Source organism: Eublepharis macularius, chromosome 6, assembly GCF_028583425.1.
Source record: "Eublepharis macularius isolate TG4126 chromosome 6, MPM_Emac_v1.0, whole genome shotgun sequence".
Taxonomy (NCBI): Eukaryota; Metazoa; Chordata; class Lepidosauria; order Squamata; family Eublepharidae; genus Eublepharis; species Eublepharis macularius.
Window position 1 is genome coordinate 84229403 of NC_072795.1, and position 27295 is coordinate 84256697.

At 43.9% G+C, this 27295-nt stretch overlaps 1 protein-coding gene across 2 annotated transcripts in view; it reads left to right on the forward strand.

The window, feature by feature from the left end:
• Positions 1–27295, forward strand: part of INPP5F (inositol polyphosphate-5-phosphatase F) — a 79881-nt gene that overhangs the window by 24905 nt on the left and 27681 nt on the right. For both annotated transcript variants that reach the window (XM_054984112.1, XM_054984114.1), the window contains exons 2-9: positions 6054–6134; positions 13381–13517; positions 14758–14886; positions 15958–16125; positions 16340–16396; positions 18055–18253; positions 18432–18611; positions 26376–26443. In XM_054984112.1, the coding sequence (XP_054840087.1) occupies positions 6054–6134; positions 13381–13517; positions 14758–14886; positions 15958–16125; positions 16340–16396; positions 18055–18253; positions 18432–18611; positions 26376–26443 (1019 nt within the window). The remainder of the gene's footprint in view (positions 1–6053; positions 6135–13380; positions 13518–14757; positions 14887–15957; positions 16126–16339; positions 16397–18054; positions 18254–18431; positions 18612–26375; positions 26444–27295) is intronic.

Genomic DNA, 27295 nt, shown 5'->3' on the forward strand with positions numbered 1-27295 from the left:
CAACCTGCTATCACTCTCTGACCACAGGTATGAAAAACAATTGTCCAGTTTCTTTAATAGCTTCATTTAACTTAGTCCTTTTTCTAAACTATTTCTTGCCGAGTCTTCCCCTCATTATATTCCGTCTGTTGCAGTTTAAAGTTTCACTTTAAAAGTTCGTTACTTTAAGTAATCCATCCCAATTCGAGAGAGAGTGATCTTTACCTTTTCAAGCGTCTTTCTGGGTTGTAATCACTGCTTCGATCTCAAATTCTTTTCCACCTACTTTTCCCCTGTTGAAGCTTGGGCATGTAGGTCTTATGCCAGCCGCACTGGCCCCGGTTCTGCCGCAGAGATTTTAGCCGACCTGTCTTAGGGTGGGACCTCAAGGGACGAGAGAGAATCCTTAGCGCAGAACCCCCCCTCGCCCGAGATCGACGCGCCCTGAGGTCTTTGAGCATTCTTTGCCTGTTCTCTGCCTGAGAGCAGGTGGCCGGGGGCTATTTGTGCCCCTCCGGCCGCTGAAACGGCAGCCTGGTCAGCTCTGCACTTAGAGCTGCGTTAGACCTCCATGGATCCCAAACCGGAAGTCTCATCCTCCAGGAGTTCTTCATAGGCCATTTTCACACATCTTACCAGCTCCGGTACGTCACGCAAAACTCCCGCAAGGACAGCATCGTCCTGGCGTGATTTCCCAGCTCTCATGCGAAATCATGGCAGGAAGACGCTGTCCTTGTGGGAGCTTTGTGCGATGTACCATACCAGAGCCGGTAAGACATGTGAGAACAACCTCAGTTTGTTTTGATTTTCACCATCCTGAAGAATTTGGTATTATTTAATGTTTTGCAATGTTTTGCCTTTAGATTTTATTTTTTCTGGCTAATAATGGGTTACACGAGTTAAAATGCAGGCCTTTGAGGAAAGGAGGATGGCAGCTGCATAGGTGAGTGAAGTGAAATCTTATTGGAAAGCAGCTGCACCCTAGGGGATAAAGTGAACTGCAGCTTTTTCAGTTACTGTTCTGAGAGAAAACTTAGGATTCAGGGTAAAGCAAGCAGCCTGTATAGAAGTCTGGAAGGGGTTTTATTCTAGTTCAGTCAGGCAATCTGTGTGAAACCTGAACTGTTTGTGTCGTTCTGGTCCAAACAAGTGAGCTGTGTACAGCTTGAGAGTGTGTGTTTTAGATAAAATATTGATTCTGCTAAAATACAGCAGTCTATGTGGAAGCATGAAAGAAGCTTTATTCTAGTTCAGTCAGGCATTCAGTTGTGAAGCCTCTGTGTTTTTCTGAGAGAAAATATTCATTCTGGTAAAAACAGGCAAGCAGTGTGTAGCCCAAGAGGGTCTGTGTGTTCCAGAGAGAAACTTCTGCCAATTTCAGTGAAACTGTGTTTCTGAGAGAGGTCTGTATCTGTGTGGTATTCAGACAAATTCTATCTGTGTGCCTGAGAGAGAAAATCTGTGTATATCTAAGTGAGAGATTGATCTTACTAAAAAGCAAGCTGTGTGGAAAGCTTGGGCATAGTGATGGCCACAAGTGTAGATGGGTTTAAAAAGATTAGACAGCTTAATTGAATATAGGTCCATACTAGCTGCTGATAGCTGATAAAAGCCATAAGGGAATATTATATTGTTTCCTCTCCCCAAATAGACCAAACCTCTTGTTTTCTTAATCTTTAACAAATGCTATTCATACCTTCACATATTTTCCTACATCTTATAGCTAGATTCTTGGGTAGTTGGATAGCTGTGTTGGTCTGTGGTACAAGAGTAAAAAATGCGTCTGGTAGCACCTTAGAGATCAACTAGATTTCCGGGGATTGAAAGGGAGAGTCAAAGCTCCCTTTATCAGACGTATGGAGTAGAAAAAGGTAGGAGTCTGTAAAATCCAGGTAGAAGGTTGGAGGGGTATTACAAATTAGATTGTCGGGAAGCTAGCTATAATACATGTTGTAAGTAGGTTGATACTAGGGGTGTGCAGTGGGGAAAAGATTGTTTTCCCACTTCGGATTTACCTGAAGCAGGAAAACGATCCGGAATAACCCAAAACCTGAAGCGGCAAGCTGCTTCAGGTTAGGGTTTTCGGAAATCACTTCAGTATGCTTCAAAATGTTTCGGAGCATACCGGAGAGAGATTCCCACCTCCCCCCTGAGCCCCCTTCCCCCAACCCCACTTACCTTGAAGGCCGGAGCAGGCCTTCTGCCGCCGCCGCTGCGGCCAGCAGGGCAGCGGGGAAGGCTGCAGCTGGTGCCTGTGTCGCCTGTGTGGCCGCAGAGGCCGAAGTGGCGACCGGCAGCAGGGCAGCAGCGAATGCCGCCACTGCACAGGCCGAAGCGGCAGCAAGCAACAGGGTGGCAGCATAGCTTTCATAGTCAGCTATGAAATGAGGGCACGCTCCACCACCAATTAGGTTTGTAGAACATAGGTGCAAAGTGAATAAAAATTAGCATCTGTAATGTGAGAAAAATCCTATCTCCTGATTAACCCCTGGGGGATCCATTGTTCTGAATTTACAAATAAACTCAGTTTCTGCAATCTTGCGTCATAATTTTCTTATGAAGTTTCTCTGCCTGCATTGTTGTGAGTGAGAAGTTGTTAAAGGTTGAGGGGGCTGTCTGTGGCCCCCAAAATGTTTGCCTACCAATGCCTGTATGAGAGCAGTATCATTGTCCCCCATATGTTGCAGGTCATTAACGATGTACTGAACAAGTTTGAACTGGGAGAGCCTTTCTAGACAATGAGGGTTTTGCTGCCATCTTGATACTGTGAGTTGCTGTGGGAATGGATATGAACAGCACTTAAATAACTGTTGGTTGTTTGTCTATTTTTAAACAGATGAGATCTGCAACTGGCATTTTTAGTGAAGATGGTAATAGAGACAAAATGGACACATGCAATTCTGGTCTTAATCCCTTAAAATTTTAGATATGGCTGGAGAAAACATCTAGTGCAATCATCCCTTTTGGTTCTGTTGTGCAAGAATAATCTCGTCATTCACTCTCCCCCTTTCTATTTCTTTTACAGTGGTAATTCTACAAGGTTCTTATCCTTTAAAAGAAGCCGGCATAGGGAAAGGAAGATTAAAGTTAAAAAAAACATAGACTGGGATCCAAAGGGCTTCTTGCATGAGCGGAAGGCACTTGTATTCTCCTGATGGGAGAATCCTTGATCCTTGGCAATTTTCCCCTCCCATCTCCTGCGTGTTGCATTCAGAGAATTTCAGGAACTCAGTGACTTTTTTTTTTTTGTTAAAAAATTTTATTGGATGGGTCAATACAATCAAATTAAAATGCATGTACAATTCATTTAACTCAGTGACTCTTCAGGAGTCATAAGGGGCTGAGTGATAACGAGGAGGTATGAAATCCCCATTGTATGAGTGGAACTCAACCTGCCTTTCTGAATCCATTCCATAGGTATAGGCAAATACATTTTTGAAGATTTGCAACAAATGTGAAAAATGTAATATCAGGACTTAAAATTAGATGGATGATGACTGGAGTTTTGAAGTTCTTTATAATAAAATTACAGTGAAAACTAAATTTCTGAATAGGAAAACTATTCATTTCTACGTCCCTGTGTGTAGGACTTCCTGTCTATTGCTGTGAATGGCTTAAGTCAGCATAAATGTTACCTCTGTGCACATCATCAGCACTGCTGATTTTACTAGATCTCTCAGCAGCAGTTGATTATGACCTTTTCACCCACCGCCTCGCAAACATGGGAATACAGGGGACGGCACTACAGTGGCTCATCTCCTTTCTCCATGGTCAGGGACAGAGGGTGGCTTTTGGGGAGGAGTTGTCATCCCGCCACACACTAGTATGTGGTGTACTGCAGGGGGCAATACTCCCTCTGCTATTGTTCAACATCTATATGTGCCCCCTTGCCCAGCTGGTGCGAAGTTTCGGGCTTGGGTGTCATCAGTACACTGATGACACCCAGCTATATCTGCTTATGGACGGCCAGCCTGGATCGGTCCCAGATGCCTTGGAGCATGCTTTTGAATCCATGGCTGGATGGCTGCGGCAGAGTCGGCTGAAGTTAAACCCCTCGAAGATGGAGATCTTGTACTTGAGTCATGGGAATGTGGGTTCGGTTCTCCAGCTCCCTGTACTCGATGGGGTGGTGCTTACACCAGCCCCAAGAGTTAGGAATCTGGGGGTGATTCTGGATGCCTCCTTGAAAATGGAGGCCCAGATCATGGCAGTTGCCAGGTCGTCATTTTTCCATCTTTGACAGATCAGGCAACTCGCCCCCTATCTCTTGACCCGTGACTTAACTACAGTGATCCAAGCAATGGTCACCTCTAGATTAGACTACTGCAACGCGCTCTAAGCAGGGCTTCCCCTGAACCTGATCTGGCGGTTACAACTGGTCCAAAATGTGGTGGCGGCATGGGTCATCACCAGAGTGCCTTGTACTGCACATATAACACTGGTATTGCACCAGCTGCATTGCTTACCAGTGGAGTACTGGATCAGATTCAAGGTTTTGGTACTAACCTATAAAGCCCTATGCGGACTGGGACCAGTGTATCTATGGGACCGTCTCTCCCCGTACAATCCCCGGAGGACACTTTGATCCAATGATAAACAGCTGCTACTGGTCCCTGGCTCCAGGGAGGCCCGTTTAGTGTCAACCAGAGCCAGGGCTTTTTTGGTCCTGGCTCCAACCTGGTAGAACACTCTGTCAAAGGAGATTATGGCCTGGCCGGATTTGCTATCCTTCCATTGGGCCTGTAAGACAGAGCTGTTCTGCCAGGCATATGGTTGACACTCTGGGCCTCCCTGCCAGCCACCTAGAGAAAGCTGTGCCCCTACAAAGGATATCTACTACCTAGCCTTTGCCATATATTTATGGAGGTGGTTGGGTGGTGGTTGCTGGTGAAATCTGCTGCCATATGTTTTTCAAAACTTGCTGCTGTATTGCTTGTTGTGTGTGTTCTTTTTTAAATATTTAAGATGTTTTATCAGTTTTAAAGATATTATATTTTATATTATTGTATTAATTGGAATCTGCCCTGAGCCTGCTGGTGTGGGGAGGGCAGAATACAGATAGAATAAAATAAATAAATAAATAAAATCAAAGCCTATGCAGAGGTCATTAGTTTTTTTGCAAATGATATACATTTCTGATTTATTCTCAGCTAATACAGGTCTGTACAGTTTGTTACCTAAGCAGGTCACTAGCCACATGTGACATCCTGAACCTAACAATATAATACAAGGGCAAACAATATAACAAAATTTAACAAAATTTAATGTATCAATAATGAATTAAAGTCCAAGGAATGAACCACACACAAAAATAATTTCATAAAAGTAAGTTCATTCCTTGGACTTTAATTCATTATTGATACATTAAATTTTGTTAAATTTTGTTATATTGTTTGCCCTTGTATTATATTGTTAGGTTCAGTTCTTGTGAGGGTTGCTCCGTAGTTGTTGTGGTTTTTACATGTGACATCCTGGCAGGAGCTTGCTTTGGATCCACTGCAATATGTCCAGAGGCTCCATTTGTTGTACCTAAGGAGCACAACTTTCTTGGGCACCTTAAAGAACAGGTTTTGAAGAAGCATTGCAGGCTGCTGCAGAAGGGGGGGAGCCAAGAAAGTTGCACTCCATCAGCTTCAAGATATGCCTTTGCGGTAACACTGTGCTGGATGTATGGTTGTTTGACTTAGTGGTATAAGTTGTGCAGGCTTGAATTAAGTAGTCCATCTGTTGGGATTGACTTGTGCATGCTCGCATTCTAAGTTTGATGTTTTTAGATTACTGTCAATTACAATATAACCTTTAATGAGAGTACTCTTAATAGCTCAAATATATGTGTATAGTGTGCCCTTCCAAGTAAAAATGTCTTTAACTGTGAAATGAATCTATCATTTAAATTAAATGCATTAATGTAAAAAAAAAGCATACCTTACCATAGGAGATAAATGAAAAAATGTTTATTAAAACACATGAACATTGTAGTGTATGGTGTGAATTAAGATGGCCTAATTTGAGTTAGTCATCACTGTGTTTTACTCAATTCCGTATTTTTATTGGCAACTATTTTCTCCCCTCAGCTACTGACCTTCTACTTGCTTGGAATCCGATTTGTCTGGGGCTGATAGAAGGAGTTATTGGGAAAATTCAGCTTCATTCAGGTATGGAACAATTAAAATATTTATCTTGTCACAGGGACAGTTAAAGTAGAGTTAACATGCTTTGTGCTAGGAAATATAAAGTCCTGTCAAATCTTCCATGTTTGTTTGATGGAACTGAAATGGCTATTGTAAGTAACCATGAAAAGTGAACAGGCCACATCAGTTAGTCTAACTAATGTGACTTTGGATCAGAATATAAAAATCAGTTCCTCTTAACACATTTCATTCATATTTGGACGACATGTCATGGGCAGAGAGGGAATGACATCTCGGTGTAGATAGTCACATGAAGATACTGGGGAAGTATCCATAGGCAGGATTTAAAAATAGTTAACATTTCATGTATGCAGAGACCTTAGTTTGAGAGAGTGATAAATGATATGCTATAAATAAAAGGAATACAAAATTAATAAGGCTTAGAAGGAGAAATTTTCTTTGATAGCAAACGTTCTTGAAAGCTTTTCTTCTTGTGTAGTACCCTCAAACATTGGCTGCTTCATGTTGATACAGCGAAACCTAAGCAAGTTCACTTTTATTAATAGAATAGCATAGGAAATTATACCAAAGAATCATCTTGTGAACACTGAAATATTTCATAAGTGAGAAAATTACTTAGATTTTTCTTGGCTTTTACCCTGGTTCTGCTTGGCCAGTCTTTTGTTATTTGTAATCTATATCAAATTATTCTAAAAATCTGATATACAACCCCATAATATTCAGAATCTTAACAGGGAAAGCTTTTTATCTTCCTGGAAATATTGCTGCAAATCCATTCCCCCCCCCCCAAAAGTTGAAAGTTGTGAATTAATGCTTAACTTCTTGATGAGTTCTGTTTCTCATTTGAGCCTAAACAGAGACTTGGGCTTACTTTAATTTCTAATAGTCATCAGGACCCACTTTTAGACAGTGTAATTGGCTTTTCTAAACATATATCTTACTAGTAAAGATTCGCCAACATAGGTACCAGATCCTGCAACAGACCCAGATGCCAACCCTGCCCTCATATCTACCCAGGAAATACGATTACAGGACCCAATGGCATCAGCTACACTATCGCAGGCTGTTACAGCTGCTCATTCTTCAACGTGATATATGCCCTCATGTGCCAGCAATGTCCATCTGCTCTGTACATTGGACAAACCAGCCAACCTCTGTGCAAAAGAATAAATGGACACAAATCTGACATTAAAAATGGCAACATCCAGAAACCAGTGGGAGAACACTTCAGTTTACCAGGACATTCCGTCAAGGACTTAAAGGTCACCATGGTTCAACAGAAACCTTTCAAAAACAAAATCCAATGGGAAGCTGCTGAATTGGAATTCATATGTAAATTTGACTCAGTCAGACTTGGATTGAATAGAGACTATGAATGGTTCTCATTATCAGAAGCAAACTGATTTCATTATCAAAAGCTACTGATTGCATCTACTCCCCCCTCCACCTATATATCTGACCAGTTTCTTCTTACCCTCCATGCATCTGATGAAGAGAACTGTGATTCTTGAAAGCTTATGCTACAGTAAAGTTGGTTAGTCTCAAAAGTGCTACTGGATTCTTCTATTTTGCTACTACATACTAACACAGCTAACTCCTCTGGATCTATGACCATGGAAAGCACCGCATTCAGCTGAATGGAGAGGACATCCATCAACCTCATGAAGAAACTGGCACAAATACAAACAGACATCATCTTCCTTTCTAAATGCAAAAAAACTGGACCTTCTACCCAAGGGACTGTATGTGAAGAATCCACTTACTGCACAGACTAAAGTGAGAAACTATGCAACATCTTATCCAGGAAACTGTTAATTCCCCTCATCAGACTGATGTACAGCAAACAACAAAGGATCAAGCAAGAGATCTCTGAACTAGACTCTTCCATAAAAAGCAGTCCTTCTACACAAACCAGGAGTTGGCAGATTTTTACCAAAACCAGAGAAACCATCTATTGCACACTACTTACTGAATTACAGAAGAAGAAGGAAAAGAAGCTCTCAAAACTCCTGCATGTAACAGGGAACAAGACCACTTTAGATCCACCTAGCAACATTATCGACCTCTCCAGCCACAAACGGAGCCAAGCAGAGGAATCTGTTCTCTCATGTGGACTATCTTTTTGCCCAGCCAGATCCACACAAACCATACAACTCTGTGGAGACCTGGAGGCCTATTTTAGACACCTAAGACTGAAAGAATTATTTAATCACTCTGCTGATCAAAACGCTGAACAGATACCATCACAGCAGCAATCACCCTCCCAACCAAGCAATGCACAATCATTGTTACAAATTCCAGAAACAAGTATTTCACATGGACACCCCCTGAGGGCCACAACTCCTCATTGGATTTTTACATTGTATGCTTCCATTGACATACCCAGGCTGAGATAATTGACAAACAACACCACTTAAAGCAGAATCTCAGCTGTGCAGAAAGAGATGCCATAAACAGTCTCAAAAATAACTGGTATCGTAGTTAAGGAAGCTGACAAAGGTGACACAGTCATCATCATGGACAAACATAACTACATACATGAAGCAGAGAGACAACTCTCCAACACAAAATTCTATAAAACACTACCTTCTGACCCTATGGAGCAATAAAAAAGAGAACTCAATAAAATATTAAAGACACTCCCCATGGACATACAAGAACGTATCCATATGGCACACCTCAGGAACCACAGCCACAACATTCTACCTACTACCCAAAATCCACAAACCAGGTAACCCAGGACATCCCATTGTTTCAGGAATTGGCACTATCACAGTAGGAGTCTCAGGATATATGGACTCTATCCTCATGCCACCAGCACACCCAGCTATTTACGGGACACTACTGACTTTCTCAGGAAAATACAGTCCATTGGCAACCTACCAGATGACACTATCCTAGCAATGATGGATATTGAGGCTCTGTACGCCAATATCCCATATGCGGATGGACTGCAAGCCATCAGGAATATTATCCTGGACAAAACCACAGCACACCTCACCACTGAACTTGGCCACTTCGTGCTTAATCACAATTACTTCAAATTTGGCGACAGCGTATGTCTACAGGTTAATGGCACAGCCATGGTCACATGCACGGCACTGCAATATACTAACATATTCATGGCAGACTTGGATCAACGCTTCCTCAGCTCCCATCCACTGAAACCAGTCCTGTACTTAAGGTTCTTGGATGACGTCTTCATCATTTGGACCCATGGGAAGGAAACCCTTCAGAGATTTCATCAGGACTTCAACAACTTTCACCCTACTATCAACCTGAGCCTAGACCACTTTACACAACAGGTACACTTCCTAGACATCACTGTACAACTACATAATGGACAGATAAATACCACCTTATACTGGAAACCCACCGACTGACACTCATACCTACATGCCTCCAGTACCACCCTAAACATACCACTTTGTCGATTGTCTACAGCTAAGCCTTATGTTATAATCATATCTGCTCCAGTGTTCTTGATTGGGACTCCTACTTAAGAGATTTACAACAAGCATTTTTGGGGCTATAGTGCCCACCAAATGAGGTGAGGAAACAAATCGACAGGGCCAGACTAGTACCCAGAAACAGCCTGCTCCAGGACAAACCTAAAGGAACTCACAACAGAACACCACTGGTTGTCACCTATAGTTCCCAGCTCAAACCCATCCAACGTATCATCAGTGATCTACAGCCCATCCTGGAAAATGATGCCTCTCTCTCACAAGCCCTGCTGGAAGACCTCTCCTTGCCTACAGACAGCCCCCCAACCTTAAACCATTTCTCACTAACAACCATGAATTGGCTAATAGAGTCACCAGCACAGGTACCAGACCCTGCAACAGACCCAGATGCCAACTCTAAAAATGGCAACATCCAGAAACCAGTTCGAGAACACTTCAGTCTACCAGGACATTCCATCAAGGACTTAAAGGTCACTGTAGTTCAACAGAAACCTTTCAAAAACAAAATCCAATGGGAAGCTGCAGAATTGGAATTCATATGTAAATTTGACTCAGTCAGACATGGATTGAATAGAAACTATGAATGGTTATCTCATTATCAGAAGCAAACCGATTTCCATCTGCTCCCCCCTCCCCTCCATACATCTGACGAAGAGAACTGTGGTTCTCGGAAGCTTATGCTACAGTAAAGTTGGTTAGTCTTAAAGGTGCTACTGGTCTCTTTACTATGTATCATACTGTAACTCTTTACTGATGTTAAGTAACATGCTTTAGACGGCTTCTTCCTTAACTAGTCATGTTTATCCTACTTCATTTGTTTATCTTTGCCCCAAGATAGGTTGAAACCTCTCACCTGACCAATCATCCATTATGTTTAATAAGCAAATACATTTCAGTCCCTTATACAGGGAAAGATTTGACAGGATTCACAGGGACCCTCTTTCTGCTCTAGCTCCTTCCTTCTTCCGCTTCTATAATATGTTGTAAAAATCTTCAAAATGATTTCCTTCCAGTAAGAATCTGAAGAAGTGAGCTTTAACTCATGAGAGCTCATACTGGAGTAAATATATTAATAAAGTATTAACCCATCACTGACATTTCTGGAGGAAATCAGATCTGTTCTTGATACAGGTATGTTGTCCTCATTCTCTTAGGCATTCCTTAGGATCTAGTATTTCTGTACTATTTCCGCCCTCATTCAGTGTTCTGTGTGCTGTTTCAGAAAAATGCACCCCCCCCCCCAAACCCGGAGGTTCCCCCTGACTGGCAGACATATCTACCAGGTCTACTACATGCTCTCTTCTTTGAAGAGTAATGCCTAAGACATTTAGTCCTCTTTTCAGTCTGAAATGAAGATGTTCTAAGAATGTATTAATCTCATTGAGGGGGAAGGGGGAAAGACTTTTTCAATATCCTTGAAGCTCTTTCAGGATATAACAGTTACAGTCAGTTACATAACATACAGTCCAGAGGAGTTAGCCATGTTAGTCTGGAGTAACAAAATAGAAAAGAGTCCAGTAGCACCTTAAAGGCTAACCAACTTTACTGTAGCATAAGCTTTCGAGAATCACAGTTCTCTTCATCAGATGCGTCTGACGAAGAGAACTGATTCTCAAAAGCTTATGCTTCAGTAAAGTTGATTGGTCTTTTAAGGTGCTACTGGACTCTTTTCTGTATAACACACAGTATTAACTGTTTAGGAGCCTTTCTGAAACTCTTGGATTAATAATGGAGTCAGAACTATATCAAACTGGATAAACAGAGTGAACTTACAGAATTCTGATATTGTACTACTATGGGTGCTACTTTTGAATGCTTTCCTTTGTAAACAAAATTGCTTCAGGTAGGAAAATAGCACACCGCAGAGAGATTTAGTCCTGAGAACTATTAACTGAAAGTAAACTCCTTTGAATAAAATGGGACTTGTGAGTAGACCTCTTAAGGATTGCTGCCTTAGTGTTGCCTTCTTCCTGATGGCCTTTATTTTGGGCATGTGCATTAAAATAGGACTCCCACATGTAATTAAGTGGTACATTTCAAAATTCCATCATGTTAGCTTGGGCAGTCGTTCTGCATAATACATAGAATGCTTCTTAGTTTAGGAAACTGAAGGAGATTAGAAATACATGTCGAAATTTTGTTTTGTATGTATATTTCTCATTTTTCCAGTTTTAATAAGGGACATTCCAGACTGCTTTGTTGCGCGATTATCTGTAGATATTAATGGTGAACGGAGAGACTACTTTTTAGGCTTGCTCTTAATGCATGCAAATACATATGTTGCTGATGTCTATGTAACTGAAGGAAAAACTACATTATGTATCCAATTGTTTGCTGCCTGTCCCGGTACAGTTAGGATGATGCCTCAGTTCATTGTTCGTAACTTTTTTATACATGACAACATACACTCTTCTGTTAGATAACAACAACATTCAATTTATATACCGCCCTTCAGGACAACTTAATGCCCACTCAGAGCAGTTTACGAAGTATGTAATTATTATCCCCACAATAAAACTCCCTATGAAGTGGGTGGGGTTGAGAGAGCTCCTAGAAGATAAAATGTTACGAATAATATTTGTTGTAGAATTAACTGTAGCTTCATTTTTGTGTGATGCTGAGCACTTCAGTTGAACACAGAGGCTAAGGCACTTAGCATTGGAGTAACTGCAGGTATTGGTTGATAGCTGTCCTTTGTTTAAATCTAGTATCTGATGAAACTTTTATAGCAGTCTTGGTGTGATGTTTCCAAGTTAATGATAATGGTGTGTTACTACTGTGCTGAAAGCAGGTTAGCAGCTATTTCTCTTAGTGCATGTGTTCCACTTTCGTGTATGTTCAAAAAGTATACCCTTCCTCACTACTCTTTTCACAATTATTTACTACTTTTATATATTGTCTTTCTCTCCAGTGGGGACCTAAAGCAGCTTGCATCATTCCCCTCTTCTCTGTATTATCCTCACAACAACTCTGCGTATGTGTGACTGTCCCAAGATCACCCAGCAGGCTTCCATGGCCTTCCAGATCCTAGTCCGACACTCTAGCCATTTCATCTCACTGACTCAGTATTACAATTGATTGCTTTTAAGGCTGTTTTTAGATTAGAAAATTTTGCATAGAGACCTGGCTCTTCTCTCACATTGCCCTGTAATGTGTGCTTGTCTTTTTCCCTCTTAGAGAATAGAAGCCTAGCCCCCATTGTTCAAAGCAATTAGGCCCAATTGCAAGGGGGTAGAAGAGTATTGAGCCTAGGAAGATGTTCTGGCTGCCCCTACAAGTGACATTTCAGCTCTTCCCACCTCATACAAGCAAAGACTTTGCCTCTGTCTGAAGGCTTGAAGTGCGGGGGGAGAATAGGAGAAGGTTGTGGAAACCTTAGTCCCTGTGCTGCCTTTTTTTAGTAGATACAAGCAAAGCAGTTGCCCACTCCTGCAGTCTGGCTAACACTGAGCTGGAATTGCTCGGGCTAGGAACAACCTGCTTGTATAGTACAAGAGTGCTCCCTCAGACAGACAAATGTTGTATAAAGCAATTTCTGCTGGGCTTCTGTCTTGGGTTTCCATAGAGACAGATTGATTGCCCTGTAGCTATATAACTTTTAGGCAAGATATATTGTATTTTGAGTTCAAATATTAAAATTGCCATTGTTTTATGAAGTTTTGAAAATGATTGCTTTTGATGCAGGACAAATATTGTTTGGAGGGTTGCTGTGCAGTAAACTAGAATTAATATGAATAGTATTTTCATCTGTTACAGTTCTAATAGATGTGGGTTTCTTACAGACCTGCCATGGTGGTTGCTTCTTGTTCGCCAAAAAGTGGTAGTTGGCAAGCTTCCAGGAGATCATGAAGTATGCAAGGTAACAAAGATTGCAGCAATACCACTTGCAGAAACAGAACCCCAGGACCTGGAGTTGGAGGTAAGATTATTCTGAAATAGTTAATAAATTAGAGAATTTATGTAAGCTGTACTTCATTAATGGGGGACCCACCATCTCATCTTGTAATACCCATACATGTATATAGAAATTATTCAGACATCTGGAAGTAGAACCTACTTCTGTTTGTTCCTTCGTTGTCATCTTCAATGCATGGTTTTGAATGTAGACAGTGCAAAATAATTCTTGTGTGAAAGTGATCCATATCTAATTACACTTGTGTAAAAGTGCCTGAAGTACTTGCTGTTATTGGAATGTGCTTTATTATGGGAATTGCTGTTTCTTAGTTGTTATTTGTGAAGGTTACTGATTTTATTAAATATTCCAAGAAGAAAAATACAACTATGTGACCTGTAGTTTGCTTCATGTTAAATATAAATGTCTAGATTAAAACATGTATCTCTTGTTTCTGTAATACATTAAAAAATCAATTAATAAACATACCTTTAACATACCTCATCTAAAACATGCCTCTACAATCATCCACTACTACAGTAATCAATAATCGTCTAGTTGTTGTAGATTTTCTGGGCTGTATGGCCGTGGTCTTGACATTGTAGTTCCTGACGTTTCACCAGCAGCTGTGACTGGCATCACACAATCACAGCTGCTGGCAAAACGTCAGGAACTATAATGCCAAGACCACGGCCATACAGCCCAGAAAATCTACAACAACTAACGTTCTCCGGCCGTGAAAGCCTTCGACAATAATCATCTAGATCATACATAAAACCTGAACACATCATCTGGATCATATAGGAAAAACCCATAAACTACTACTGTTTAAATCATAGTCGTCAATTAAATCATATATCTATATAGAACTAGCTTATATATGTGCTTAGTATTTCACTTCTATTTAAATATCTTTCTGTCTGTTTTCATATCTGATAATAATTGTTCTTAATTATTCTTAATTTTCAACTAAAATTACTTTAAAATTTTCTTTAAATTCTGAGATTGGCCTATTGTGTATATAAGATTTTGCCATTGATGCTTATTCATATAACTCATTCTTCCATTCCAGCAGATCTGAACATCTATCTGCCTTCCATTTTGCTGCAAATACTACTCTTGCCACAGTCACCATAAACTTAAATAGTTCACTATGAGTTTTTGTCATATTACTTGATAAAATATTTAATAACATATTTTGGGGATTCATGACAAACATATAATACATTTGCAAAGTATCATCATGTTCTATGTTTTTACTACTTAGCTCTGTAAAAAACATCATTTTGGGATAAATAAATCGGAGAAGATTACACAATCTCCAGATGACTCTAAATTTCTCTTGAAGACCTTCACTCAGATTAAATCAAATGTTTCGGCTTCTAATAAAAAGAAGGTAAGTTTTTTTTGTGGGCTTTCAAAGCATGCTTTGCACTTTTTTGTAAAGTGGTGTGAAGATTCTCGTACCCTGCTCTTCTTCCAAAGAATTCAGAGTAGCTTGCATGTGTTTTCCAAGCAGTCATACTGTTTCCACATTCTAAAAAAAAAAGCCCCTTGATCTGTCCTGCCTCTTTTACTATTGTTTAACCTTCCTTCTACCTAGAGCAGTATTACTCAGCAGCATGGAAACACAATTGGGTCTTGGACATGATACTTACAACCTTTTCCTTTATAGACTCACTTTAGCCCTCGTACTGCCATAAAACCATTCACCCCTTGGCATTCAGACCACATGACACTCTAATTCCATCCACTGCTGATAAGTCAAGCTTTGTGTAATGGGAGCGTGTGAAATCCTTCCCACATCTGGCACCATTTCTTCTCCCCTCATGCCTGCTATTCCTCCCCAATGCCTGGCAGTCTTTTTTGGTTTTGCAATTGTACAAGCTCACTTTTTAAAAATGTCCTAAATCTTTAGTAATATACCTACGTTTTTTTAAAATGACAAAGTGTGCTGAAGGTGGAGGAATGATGGGTGCAAGGGAAAACCATGAAGAAAATCCTGTACAGAAGCTCTTTTACCACTGCAAGTGCCTCTACATTCCCAGTAGCACAAGCTCTCGAGAATCACAGTTCTTTTCGTCAGATGCATCTGGACTCTTTTTGATTTTGCTACTACAGACTAACATGGCTAACTCCTCTGCATCTACATTCACAGTGGCAATGAGAGCAAAATGGGGAATTGCCCCTGTGTGGAAGAAACCATAGTGTTATGGACAAATTTGAAAAACATCTATTCTCCTTCTGTAATATGCTCTTGTTCCTGTTGAGCCATATAATCTCTAAATTACATAATAATAGTGAAGGCACGATATCTTGTCTTAAGACCGTTAGCCATTTCATGGCTTACCCACACATTTGATGAAGGCTAGAGAGAAGCAAATAGGAAGAGATCTGATAGAAAGCAGTCTGAAGGAGTCTATTTATTCAGTACATGTTATCTTTTCTGGTATTCTACTTTTTGTAGGTCAAAGAAAGTAAAGAGAAGGAGAGACTGGAAAGGAGATTGTTAGAAGAATTATTCAAAATGTTTATGGACTCCGATTCCTTTTATTATTGCTTGACTTATGACCTAACAAACTCTGTGCAAAGGCAGAGTGCATGTGAGAAGGCCAACTTGCCACTTTGGAAGAAGGTAAGGATATGCTGTCAAAAATTATGTCTTTTGAGAGAGTTATCAAACAAATTTGTGGATGTGTATCTGATGGTCGGTCATCAGTCTGGCTGTAAAAACAGGAACAGTTTGTTTCCCTGTTTGGTGTTTTTGCTCAAAATGTATAGAGATGGGAAGGTGCCATCATATTCTAAATATTCTTTCTAAAATTCACTTGTAATTTGTAACTTTTTAGGTTGATGACAGATTCTTTTGGAACAAACACATGATTCAAGATCTGATCAGTATTGGTGTGAGTAACATTCCTCATTGTAAAACTTGTAAATACTTAAAATAATTTTATTACTTTTAAAATCTCCAAATGCTGTGCATCAAGCTGTTCTACTTTTTTGTGGGACTCCTTAATCTAACTAACAAACAAAGGAATTGGCTGTGGTTCCTAAATGGATGATGCAGAAGTATATATCTAGACTAGAAGAGACAATTTAAATAGGTTAAAAATGTTTTTCCTTTTTCTGACCAAGTGCAGACATAATGCAAGCTTCCTCCTGTAAATCATGGCTTGGAAGTTGGAAACCAGCCTTGTGAACATATAGTCAACCATCCTCCCCTCTATCAAGTGGCTTCTCTAGAGTATTAAACATATTTAGAAGTTTTGGACACCTCAGATTTCTTCTGTGGGCCCATCTACACATGACATTACAGTTCAAAAAAAGCTGGAGGCTTGGTGCTGGAGAAAAGTCTGTGTGGTTCTCCTAAACTACTTTAATAAATGAAAAACAAAGGCTGCCCTTTTTCCCTATCAGAGATTAAAGTTGGCTGGTAGAATGGCATTTCTGATTGGGGAAACACCATATGGGAGTGGGAAGTGCACTCCTTCCCTGGCTCCATAACCCTAATCAGGATTGGGTGCCTACAGTGGTTTTGGGGGGGGGGCATATTACATATTTGGAACCTGTCACAGTAGTTTGGATCTCAACTGTTTAAGAGACCTGCTGTCAGTCCTTGGTAAGTAAATCCCCAAGTTCTCCACAGCAAACGCACAGGTGAATTGGTTGAAGTATCTTTTATTAGAGATCTATCCAGTTAAGGGTGCTCAGACAGTGGAATTGGCAGAACTGACGTATTGAGGGAAAGCATGGTTAGTTATAGGTTAATGTCCCACCCCCAGGTTAGTAGCCTGTTGAAATTCTGGCGCAAACGCCAGAGACGAAAAAGTATCAGAGTTTAGACTACAATAAGTAACAATAGCAAATTGGGTATGAAATCATCCCTGTTCTCAGGGAAGATACAATTTAGACTAGCTGCATCTGGCCTCAAGGCCATTGCCTACAGAAGTGAAAGTATTTACCTTCAAAGCAGAGATAACACACGGAACTTCCAAATAACAGGCATGGAAAGGTACTCAAAACTCTCCATAGGGTCAGAGGATTAATCAGTTGCACATAACATTCACATGGCATGTACTGCAGGCAAGTATACGTGACACCTGCTCATATTGCCCCAGTCCGGCTAGAAGGAAGGAGTTAGCTTGGAGGCTAGGATCAGAAACTGTTGGCTTCCAAAACAACTTACCTGAATCCTTCATCCTAGATTAGCACCAAGGAGTGACTTGATACGTTGCTTTCATTAGGTTTTAAAAACACAGTGCATCCAATCAGATCCTCTTTGAAGCCTTCCCTAAAGGAGTTGAGGTTTCTTGTACAGATGACTGATGCAGCTGGAAAGATGATACAGGCAGGCATCCTTCTTAAAGTGTGTCATTCTAAGTGGCTGCCTATGCTGCTGAGCTAGCCCTGATTCCTGGTGAATTTTCTGAGCATGTTTAAATGCAGAACTTAACCATTTTTGAAGAAGAGCAGGTCTTTGAATAACATTGATGTAGAAATGCTTCTGTTTATATACAGATCATTGGTGAAAGTGTAAATTTCTATGTATTAAACTTTACAGAGTTCTGAAGTGGATTTTTGGGTTACCCCAGTCATACAGGGATTTGTACAGATTGAAGAGCTTGTAGTTAATTATAATGAAGCTTCAGATGAAGAGAAAAGCAGTCCTGAGACACCACCTCAGGAGTCCATTTGTGTGGATGACATTCACCCATGTTTTCTTGTGGCACTTATCTCCCGCAGAAGTCGCCACAGAGCAGGTAATCACATGAAATGTTTGAAGGCTCCCTGTAATCTAAACTATTATTTAAAAAAATAGTAATTGGGAGTCACACAGACAAATACCTTGTTTATTAACATTCAAGTCCTATACCCTTCATGATTCTGTATCTTGTCATGAGATTTAGCCCCCTTCACGGAGCATTGTTTATTTTGTAGGGATGCGTTACAAACGAAGAGGAGTTGATAAGAATGGAAATGTGGCAAATTATGTGGAGACAGAACAACTGATTCATGTCCATAACCATACCCTTTCATTTGTTCAAACAAGAGGCTCTGTGCCAGTGTTCTGGAGTCAGATTGGTTATAGATACAATCCCCGGCCACGATTGGACAAATGCAAGTAACATAGTACTGATAACTTGTAGCTGTTTTTACAGTATATTTATTGCTAACTTTATTCATCCTTATGCTGTGGTAGATGTGATTAAGTCCCTTTTACTTGTATCTGGAGTGATATGATTGTTTCAGTGCTCCAGGACACTTCCCTCCACATGGTTCCGTTTTACTCGCTACACGAGTAGCACACTTTTCAGGTGGTTGGTGCTTCTTGTTTTTCACACACATATGGTTGCAGCAAGAAAGAGGAATGGGCAGAAATCTTACCAACTCTCAAGCTTGAGCTTTTCATCTCTCAGACCTTCATTTGCCCAAGAGTGCCTGAGAGAGATTTCTGCTGATTTTCCCTTCATGCTGGATTCTCCCATTTTGCTTCTCACATTGTCTCGCTTTTTGGAGAATGTGACATGGGGATCCATAGAAAAGGAGAAACAGAAAAAACTCCTGTTCAGACTCAAAGAAGGGTTGGATCCTACCCACTGAAAGCTGAAGGTGAATGGGATTTTTTTTTACATTGGCTGTCAGGGTGACAACCATATTGTTCCATGGGCCATGTAAGAAGCTTTAGTTTAACTAAATCTCTATTATTTAGTAGAGGTTGTGGTTGGGCTAAGAAACTTATGTGGATCAAATGAGAAGATTAGAATGTTTTCAGAAGAAAATCCTGTGTAACTTCCTGCCATGGGTTACCTCATGTGCCAGTCTTTAAATACATTGTTTTGAACTTAAAATGAATTAAAAAAACCTTTGCCATCAAAATCACCAGAGCTTTATTTTGCAAAGTAATTGATCGTCGTCGTCCTTCTGTGCAGCCCCACATTGGGACTGCGCAGGCGCAGGCCAGCCGCGGAGAAGATTCTTTTAGCTTCTAGAAATGTGACGGGGACGTTCGGGCCCACCGCGCATGCGCGTCGGTGTTCCCGCCAATTTTGAAGTACAAGTACCCGAACGTCCCCGGCATTCCCTCAGTTCCTTTTTCGCCGCCGTTCGAAAAGGTTCTTTAGCTGTCGCTCGTGTCTTCGGACTGTTCGTCGCTTGTGAGTTATCGCTTCATCTTCTGGGACACGTCTCCACCATGTCCCATTCCTCTCTATTTAAAAAATGCCAGCAATGTGGCACTAAAATGACCCACTCGGACGGTCATGACCTGTGCCTTATCTGTTTGGGCGAGGGGCACGTCGTGGAGCGCTGTAAGTTCTGCATGGCCTTCACCCCGAAGGCGCGGAACGACCGCAAGGCCAGGCTCCGAGCCTTCCTTTGGGACGCCAACCTTTTGCCGCCCAAACCGTCTGGATCGTCCGGGAGCAAGCCCGGCTCTGTCGCTCCCTCGCCGGCTCCGCGTAAGTCGCCGGAACCGCTCCCCTCGGATCCGAAGGGCCCGCCCGTTCCGGAGGGCTCGACCGCCTCCGGTTCCGTGAGTGTTCCGTCCAGTCGGAAGGCGAAGAAACGCGCTTCGTCGAAGCCTTCTTCCAAGCCTTTGGCCACTGCGGCTTCTTCGGAGCCCCCGCCAAAAAAGGCAAAGGCCAAGTCGAAAGCCAAGAGCCGTGCTTTATCGCCGGCCCCGACATCGTTGGCTGGTTCGCCTCCCAGATCGGCCCCTCCTGCTGAGGACGTCAGGAGTCTCCTGCACACCCCTTTGCCTCCTCGTACGCCTCCTCCGGTGGTTCCGGACGACTATGAATCGTTCCCTTGTTTTTCGGAACCGTTCCAGGAGTTTGAACGCTCCCTGCCATCTGCTCCGGTCCCGTCGGAGGCCTCCGTTCCGGCGCAGCCAGTCTTGTCGGTTCCGACGCCGTTTCACCGATCCGTTCCAGTGCCTGCTACTCTACCTCCTTGGCAGCCTGTCCCGGGCTTTGGGAACGTGGCCTCCTGGCAAGATTTCGTGGCTTGGATCCAGCAGTCCGCCCCCTTCCTGCCTGGCCCATCGGCGCCCTTGACCTCGGTTCCGGCGCCGTCGACTCTGCCACTTGCTCCGCCTGCTGCTCGGCCGCATCGCCATCTTTCGGCTCCCGAGCCTTGTACCACGGTTCCGACGGAGCGCCCTTCGGTTCCGACGCAAACCCCGGCGGTTTTCTCCGACTCCGAGGATGAAGAGGGCCTGGCGTCTCCATCAGAGTACTCCTCGGACGCGGCTTCCGACCCTTCCCCTGATGATGCTGTGGGGGAGCTCCGTTCGTCGTCTCCTAATGACGACTACAGAGTGTTCGCGGAGCAGCTAGTCCGGATGGCCGCGGCACTGGAGCTGGATGTCGCCTCTTCCACCTCAAAGCCCAAGAGCAAGCTGCTGGAGCCGCTGTACTCTGGCTCTCCTGCCTCGGTGGCGTTCCCCCCTGTCGAGGATCTCGTCGACAATGCCCTCGCGCTCTGGCAGACCCCTGCTTCCGTTCCGCCTACGGCCAAGAAGGTCGAGAAATATTATCGGCTCAAGCAGGAGGATTGCCCTTACCTCTTCACCCATCCGAAACCCTCTTCCATCGTGGCCGAGGAGGGTCAAGCTCGGTTCCGACGCGGTTCCTCGTCGGCTCCGTCGGATCGGGAGGGCAGAAAGCTAGATGGCATTGGTCGGAAGGTGTATTCTTCGGCTTCCCTGGGGTTCCGTATCGCCAATTTCCAAGTGATAATGGGCTCCTACAATCTCTTCTTGTGGAAGCGACTATCCTCCTACCTCTCTGACCTTCCCGACGATCGCCGTGCCTTGGTCAAGGCTCTCCAGGCTGAGGCATTCCGGTTGTCAAAGCAACAGATGACAGCTGGCAAGGACGCCGCCGACTCTGCTGCACGTGCGATGGCATCCTCCGTGCTCTTGCGTCGGCACGCCTGGCTTCGATCTACGGCCCTGCCCCCCGAGAAGAAGGCCAAGGTCGAGGATTTCCCGTTTGAGGGTCCCCAGCTCTTCTCAGAGAAAACGGATGAGTCCCTTTCTCTCATGAAGAAGAACCAGCAGACGGCCAAGTCCCTCGGGGTTGCGCCTTCGGTTCCGCAGACGGGTCCGAGATATCGGTACGGCAGGTTCCGGTCCTATCAGTCACCCTACCAGCAGTTCCAACAGCGCCAAGGAAGGTTCTCCTCCGGTCAATCCTATGGCCACCGTTCCTACTCTGGCCAGCAGCGCCACTCTTCGAGACGCTCCGGCCGGTCCAAGGGACGACATCAGCCTCCCTCGCCCAAGCCCTCGACTTCGGCGCAAAAGCCCACGGTCTTTTGACTAGACCAGGACGCTTCCCAGTTGGCCTGCAAGGACACTGTTAATATCTTGTTCTTGGACAGGCTACGGCCTTTCTTGCCCCATTGGCGACTCATTACTACTGATAACTGGGTCCTCTCTATTGTGGCCCGTGGTTATAAATTATCGTTTACCACTGCACCCCCTCTTTCGCACCCCCCTCGTTGTGCTTCTTGTTGTAATGTTGTGTTACAAAATAATGTTTTGGAGTTGGTTAACAAAGGTGCTGTCCGGGTGGTCGATGTCTCTGCTTCCCCTTGGGGATTTTATTCAAGATACTTCCTTGTGGATAAGAAAGATGGGGGGTCTCGTCCCATTTTGGACCTTCGGGCCCTTAATACTTACTTGAGGGTGGAAAAGTTTAGGATGCTTACTCTGTCGCGAGTATTGGAACTCTTGGAGTCAGGCGTCTGGATGGCCATTTTGGATCTCAAAGACGCCTACTTCCACATTTCCATCTTTGAGGGCCACAGAAAATACCTCCGTTTTACCTGTGGAGGCGCTGTCTATGAGTACACAGCCTTGCCCTTTGGCCTGGCCTCGGCGCCCAGGGTGTTCACTAAATGTATGGCCACCGTGGTGGCACATTTACGGTCTAGTGGCTGTTTTGTCTATCCATATTTGGATGATTGGCTCCTGGTGGGTCCCTCCTCTGATTCCCTCCGGGCCTCTATCGCCCTCACCTTGTCCGTGCTAGACGGCCTGGGGCTAGTGGTCAATTTGGGGAAGTCTGTGTTGTCCCCAGGTACGAGCATTAGGTTCATCGGGGTCCACTTTGACTCTCTGCTGGGCAGGGCTTATCTACCCCCGGACCGCTTGAGCAGGCTGTCCTGCCTGGCCCGCCACTTCGTGCATAACCGGTTCCAAACTGCCCTCCTGATTCAAACCTTGTTGGGCCTCATGGCCTCCTCCACAGGGGTGGTGTGTTTTGCACGCCTGCACATGCGGCCTCTGCAAAACTGGTTTGTTCGGGTTTTCAACCCCCTCGCTATGAGTCAACACCGTGGGTTTTCCATCCCGAGGGTGATACAGCGGTCCTTGGTGTGGTGGACTGTCCCTGAGAATTTGTCCAAGGGTTGTCCTTTTGGTCCCTTCCTGCCGGAGGTCACCGTCTTTACGGACGCTTCCACTCTAGGCTGGGGAGGGCGTTGTGGGCGCCTGTCTGCTCAGGGTGTTTGGTCCTCCCTTGAGGTGAACATGCACATTAACCTCTTAGAGCTTAGAGCGATCCGTTACTCCCTTGCTTCTTTTGCAGATGTCATTCGGAACAAGAGGGTGCAGGTCCTGTCGGACAATACCACAGCCTGTTACTATCTCAACAAGCAGGGAGGAACGGTCTCGCTCAAGCTCTGCAGGGAAGCGACTACGCTCTGGAACTGGGCCATTACCAACAACGTCCTGCCCAAGGCCGTTCATATTGCGGGGGAGAGCAACACAGCAGCAGACGCGCTGAGCAGAGTGTTTTTGCCCCAACACGAGTGGTCCCTCAACAGGGCTTACCTCCATGTGGTTTTCCGCATGTGGGGCACCCCGCTCATCGACCTCTTCGCCACAGCCCACAACGCACAGGTTCCCCTGTTCTGCTCCCGGGCCGGGATTGGCCATCGTTCACTGGGGGATGCCTTCCAGATACCCTGGTCTCCAGGGCTCTTTTATGCCTTCCCGCCCTTCCCACTCCTTCACAAGGTCCTGTCCAGGATCAGAGCCTTCCGGACCCATTGTATCCTGATTGCCCCTCGGTGGCCTCGCCAGGATTGGTTCCCCCTTTTACTCTCCCTGTCACAGGGGCGGTGTCTCCCGCTTCCACACGCCCCAGACCTGCTACTCAGGGACGGGGTGTGGCATCACGATGTGGCAGTGCTAAATCTGACTGCCTGGCTCCTCTGCGCCCCAGACTAGGCCTCTCTGCTAGGGTGCTTAACGTGATCTTGAATGCCCGAAAACCGTCTACCAGGTTGTCCTACCAGAGGAAGTGGTCACGTTTCTCTAGGTGGTTAGCCCCCAAAGGGGTTTCCCCTTTCACTTGCCCGCTGCCTGTCATTCTGGACTACCTCCTGGACCTGTGCTCCCAAGGCCTGGCGTTCTCCAGTGTTAAGGTGCACATGGCTGCTATCTCTGCCTTCCATGAGCAGATTGATGGGAGGACTGTGTTTGCACATTGGCTGTCCAAACAGTTCCTGAAGGGCCTACTAAAGTCCTTTCCTCCTAGGGCCCATCCTATTCCTCAGTGGAGCCTGACCCTGGTGCTCTCCCGTCTGATGCTCTCCCCTTTTGAGCCCCTGTCTACCTGTCCCTTGCCTCTGCTCACGCAGAAGGTGGCCTTTTTGGTTGCAGTCACTTCTTCCAGGCGGGTTGGGGAGTTGTCTGCTCTAAGGTGTGACCCCCCCCTTCCTGCAGTTCTTCCCCAGTACGGTCATGCTCCACACTAGTATGCAGTTCCTGCCCAAGGTGGTTTCCAAATTTCACCTGCGTCAAAAGGTGGTCCTTCCTTCCTTTTTTCCTACACCCTCTTCCCCAGAGGAACGTACTCTACACACATTGGATGTGAAACGTGCTTTATTGTTTTATTTACATCGCACCAAGTGTTTCAGGAAGTCTCCTGCCCTGTTCTTGTGTTACTCTGGCCCTCGCAAGGGCTCGCCGGCTTCTGCCCAGTCCATCTCTCGCTGGATTGTGTCTGCAATTAAACTTTGTTATCAACAAGCTGGAGTCCGGTGCCCGTTGTTGATTACTGCTCATTCTACTCGAGCACAAGCTGCCTCTGCTGCCTTCCTGCGAGGAGTGCCACTCCAGGACGTCTGCCAAGCTGCAACGTGGTCTACCGCTGACACTTTCATTAAACATTATTCTGTAGACGTGAATGCACGCCGTGAATCCGCTGTTGGCACGGCTGTTCTGCATTCTTTGTTCACATAGACACTCACACCCGCCCCCATTGGTGAGATGCTAGCTATTCTCCCAATGTGGGGCTGCACAGAAGGACGACGACGATAAACAGGGTTTCTCACCTGTAACTGTTGATCGTCGAGTCTCTTCTGTGCAGACACACATTCCCTCCCGCCTGCCCCGCTGTGAGTGCTTGGTTTACTCCATTGTTTCTCCGGCGGCTCAGGTGAACTGAGGGAATGCCGGGGACGTTCGGGTACTTGTACTTCAAAATTGGCGGGAACACCGACGCGCATGCGCGGTGGGCCCGAACGTCCCCGTCACATTTCTAGAAGCTAAAAGAATCTTCTCCGCGGCTGGCCTGCGCCTGCGCAGTCCCAATGTGTGTCTGCACAGAAGAGACTCGACGATCAACAGTTACAGGTGAGAAACCCTGTTTTTTCCTTGGAAGAATGCTAGCCAATGAAGGGTTGTGTGCTCCTGTTAGCTCATTTGCTATGTAATATAAATCTTCCATCTTCCTGGTCCCCTTCCATATTTGTAGTTTGTAGTACTTGATGATGCAATTTATTTAAATGGTAAGCAGAATTGAGGTCATTGCTATTACATGAGGAGAGAAGCTATTTTCAAGGAATTTATAAGGACTGCATTAATAGTGAGTCAAGCCCATGGTCCATCTGTCTCAATAAAGCTAATCTTACAATGTCATAACTTTGGTTTCTTTGGAGATTGCTTAGAGATCCCATGATGGGATTGTATATTCAAGAATTGAAGCTGTGATGGCTTTGTCATTGAGTTATGGTTTATAATAAATCGAATAATAAAATTGAATAATAAATTAACTCTCACAGCTTCTCATCTGAAAGGTAATCTTTTTACTTTTCTTAGCTTTGTTAAATAAAGAAAACACAAACTTAAAAAAAAACCTTCTAACATTCTTATGTAAGTGTTGTTTGAGGGCTTTCAAATAACGTATTGTCTGTCTTGAATATTGTTGTTAGTAATTCCTAGCATGCCCTGACCTGGATAGTCCAGGTGAGCCTGATCTCGTCAGATCTCAGAAGCTAAGCAGGGTCAGTCTTGGTTAGTAATTGGATGGGAGATCTCACACAAAGACCAAGGTTGCAGAGGCAGGCAGTGGCAAATCACCCCTGTTAGTCTCTTGCCATGAAAACCCCATCAGGGGTTGCCATAAGTCAGCTATGACTTGAGGGCACTCTCCACCACCAATTCCTAGCATATTACAAAGTTACATCTACATTAGGATTCAAAGAAATTGGATGTCCTTATGCAGAACACTTGAGTTTGCAGTAGGGTAGATAGGTTGTGATAGTGCTGTGAAAACAGCAGGGTCTGCACTGTATGCTCAAGATAGGGTGTCATCAGGCAGTTATTTTGCACCCCACAGTAAGGATTTTTAGACCACTTTTTGCGAACTTCTACTATTGTGTACTGCAAAGAAAAGTTTCCATGGAGAAAGATCCTGGTGGTACTTATTTGCCAGTACTGCTCACATAAATTATTTAGCAGTAATTTGCTCTTGTCCTTTAAGTGACCTTCCAAAGACCGGGACACATGTGAACTTGCTCTACTGTTCTGCAACAAGTGCATCTATTAGTCACCTAAGCTCTATTCACCATGTCGCTTTGCTTTAGGTGAAAAGGAAACTATCTCCTATTTCCGTGCACATTTTGAAGAACAACTGAAAACTTACACAAAACAGGTGAGTTTCAGATAAGAGCTTAAAACGCAAAACCATAGTAATCTTTAAATGCCTTTAATTTTTTAGAAATATTTTTTGGAAAATATTTCAGAATTTTGATAATTTGTAAGTTCAGAGCTATACTTCATATCTGATTTGAAATTACAATCGTGGAAATTCAGGAAGAGGTCCACCAATGCAAGAGCACAGTCATACAAAGTGAGAGCATACCCAGATAGATCTATTATTAACTTAGTGGAGGGCATGGAATGTGTGAGGCAGATGTTATTTGTGGATGTGCTGACTTTGCGTGGGGACTGCTCTCTCTTTCTCACTCTCCACAAGCCTGGTCCTCTGCCCTCATGATCCCCAAAGTTTCCTTTGGAATACGATGTGATTAGTGGGATTTTTTTCTAAGGACTGTCTTGGCTGTCTGCAGTCTCTGTATATAACTTGAGTTGTAAATCTGTAGACCTGCATTCCATGCTTTAGGATGAGAGTAAATCTATTCTTGTTTGCAGCTGAAGGTCTTTATGATCACAAAGCAAACTTCCACCTCCCCATCCCCTCAGTACTTTTCAGTCTTAAAAAAAGATGCAATTTTTAGAAAGGCAGAACCAAAATGTTTGATAAAGAAACCTGCAAGGCATTTGGGGGAAAAAGGCAGAATTTTTGTGTAGGCACTGGTAAGTGTCTGACCTTGCTGACTTCAAGCATTGCCAGTGAATGGGTAGAGGATCTGTTGTCTCCGAGTTACGCATCAGATGTGTCTGTGAAATAGTGAGTACAGCAACATTCTGGGTAACATTATTAATACTTATGAAAGAATAGAATTTGGTTGTATATATGTTCTTTTATAGTGGACTGCCTTGT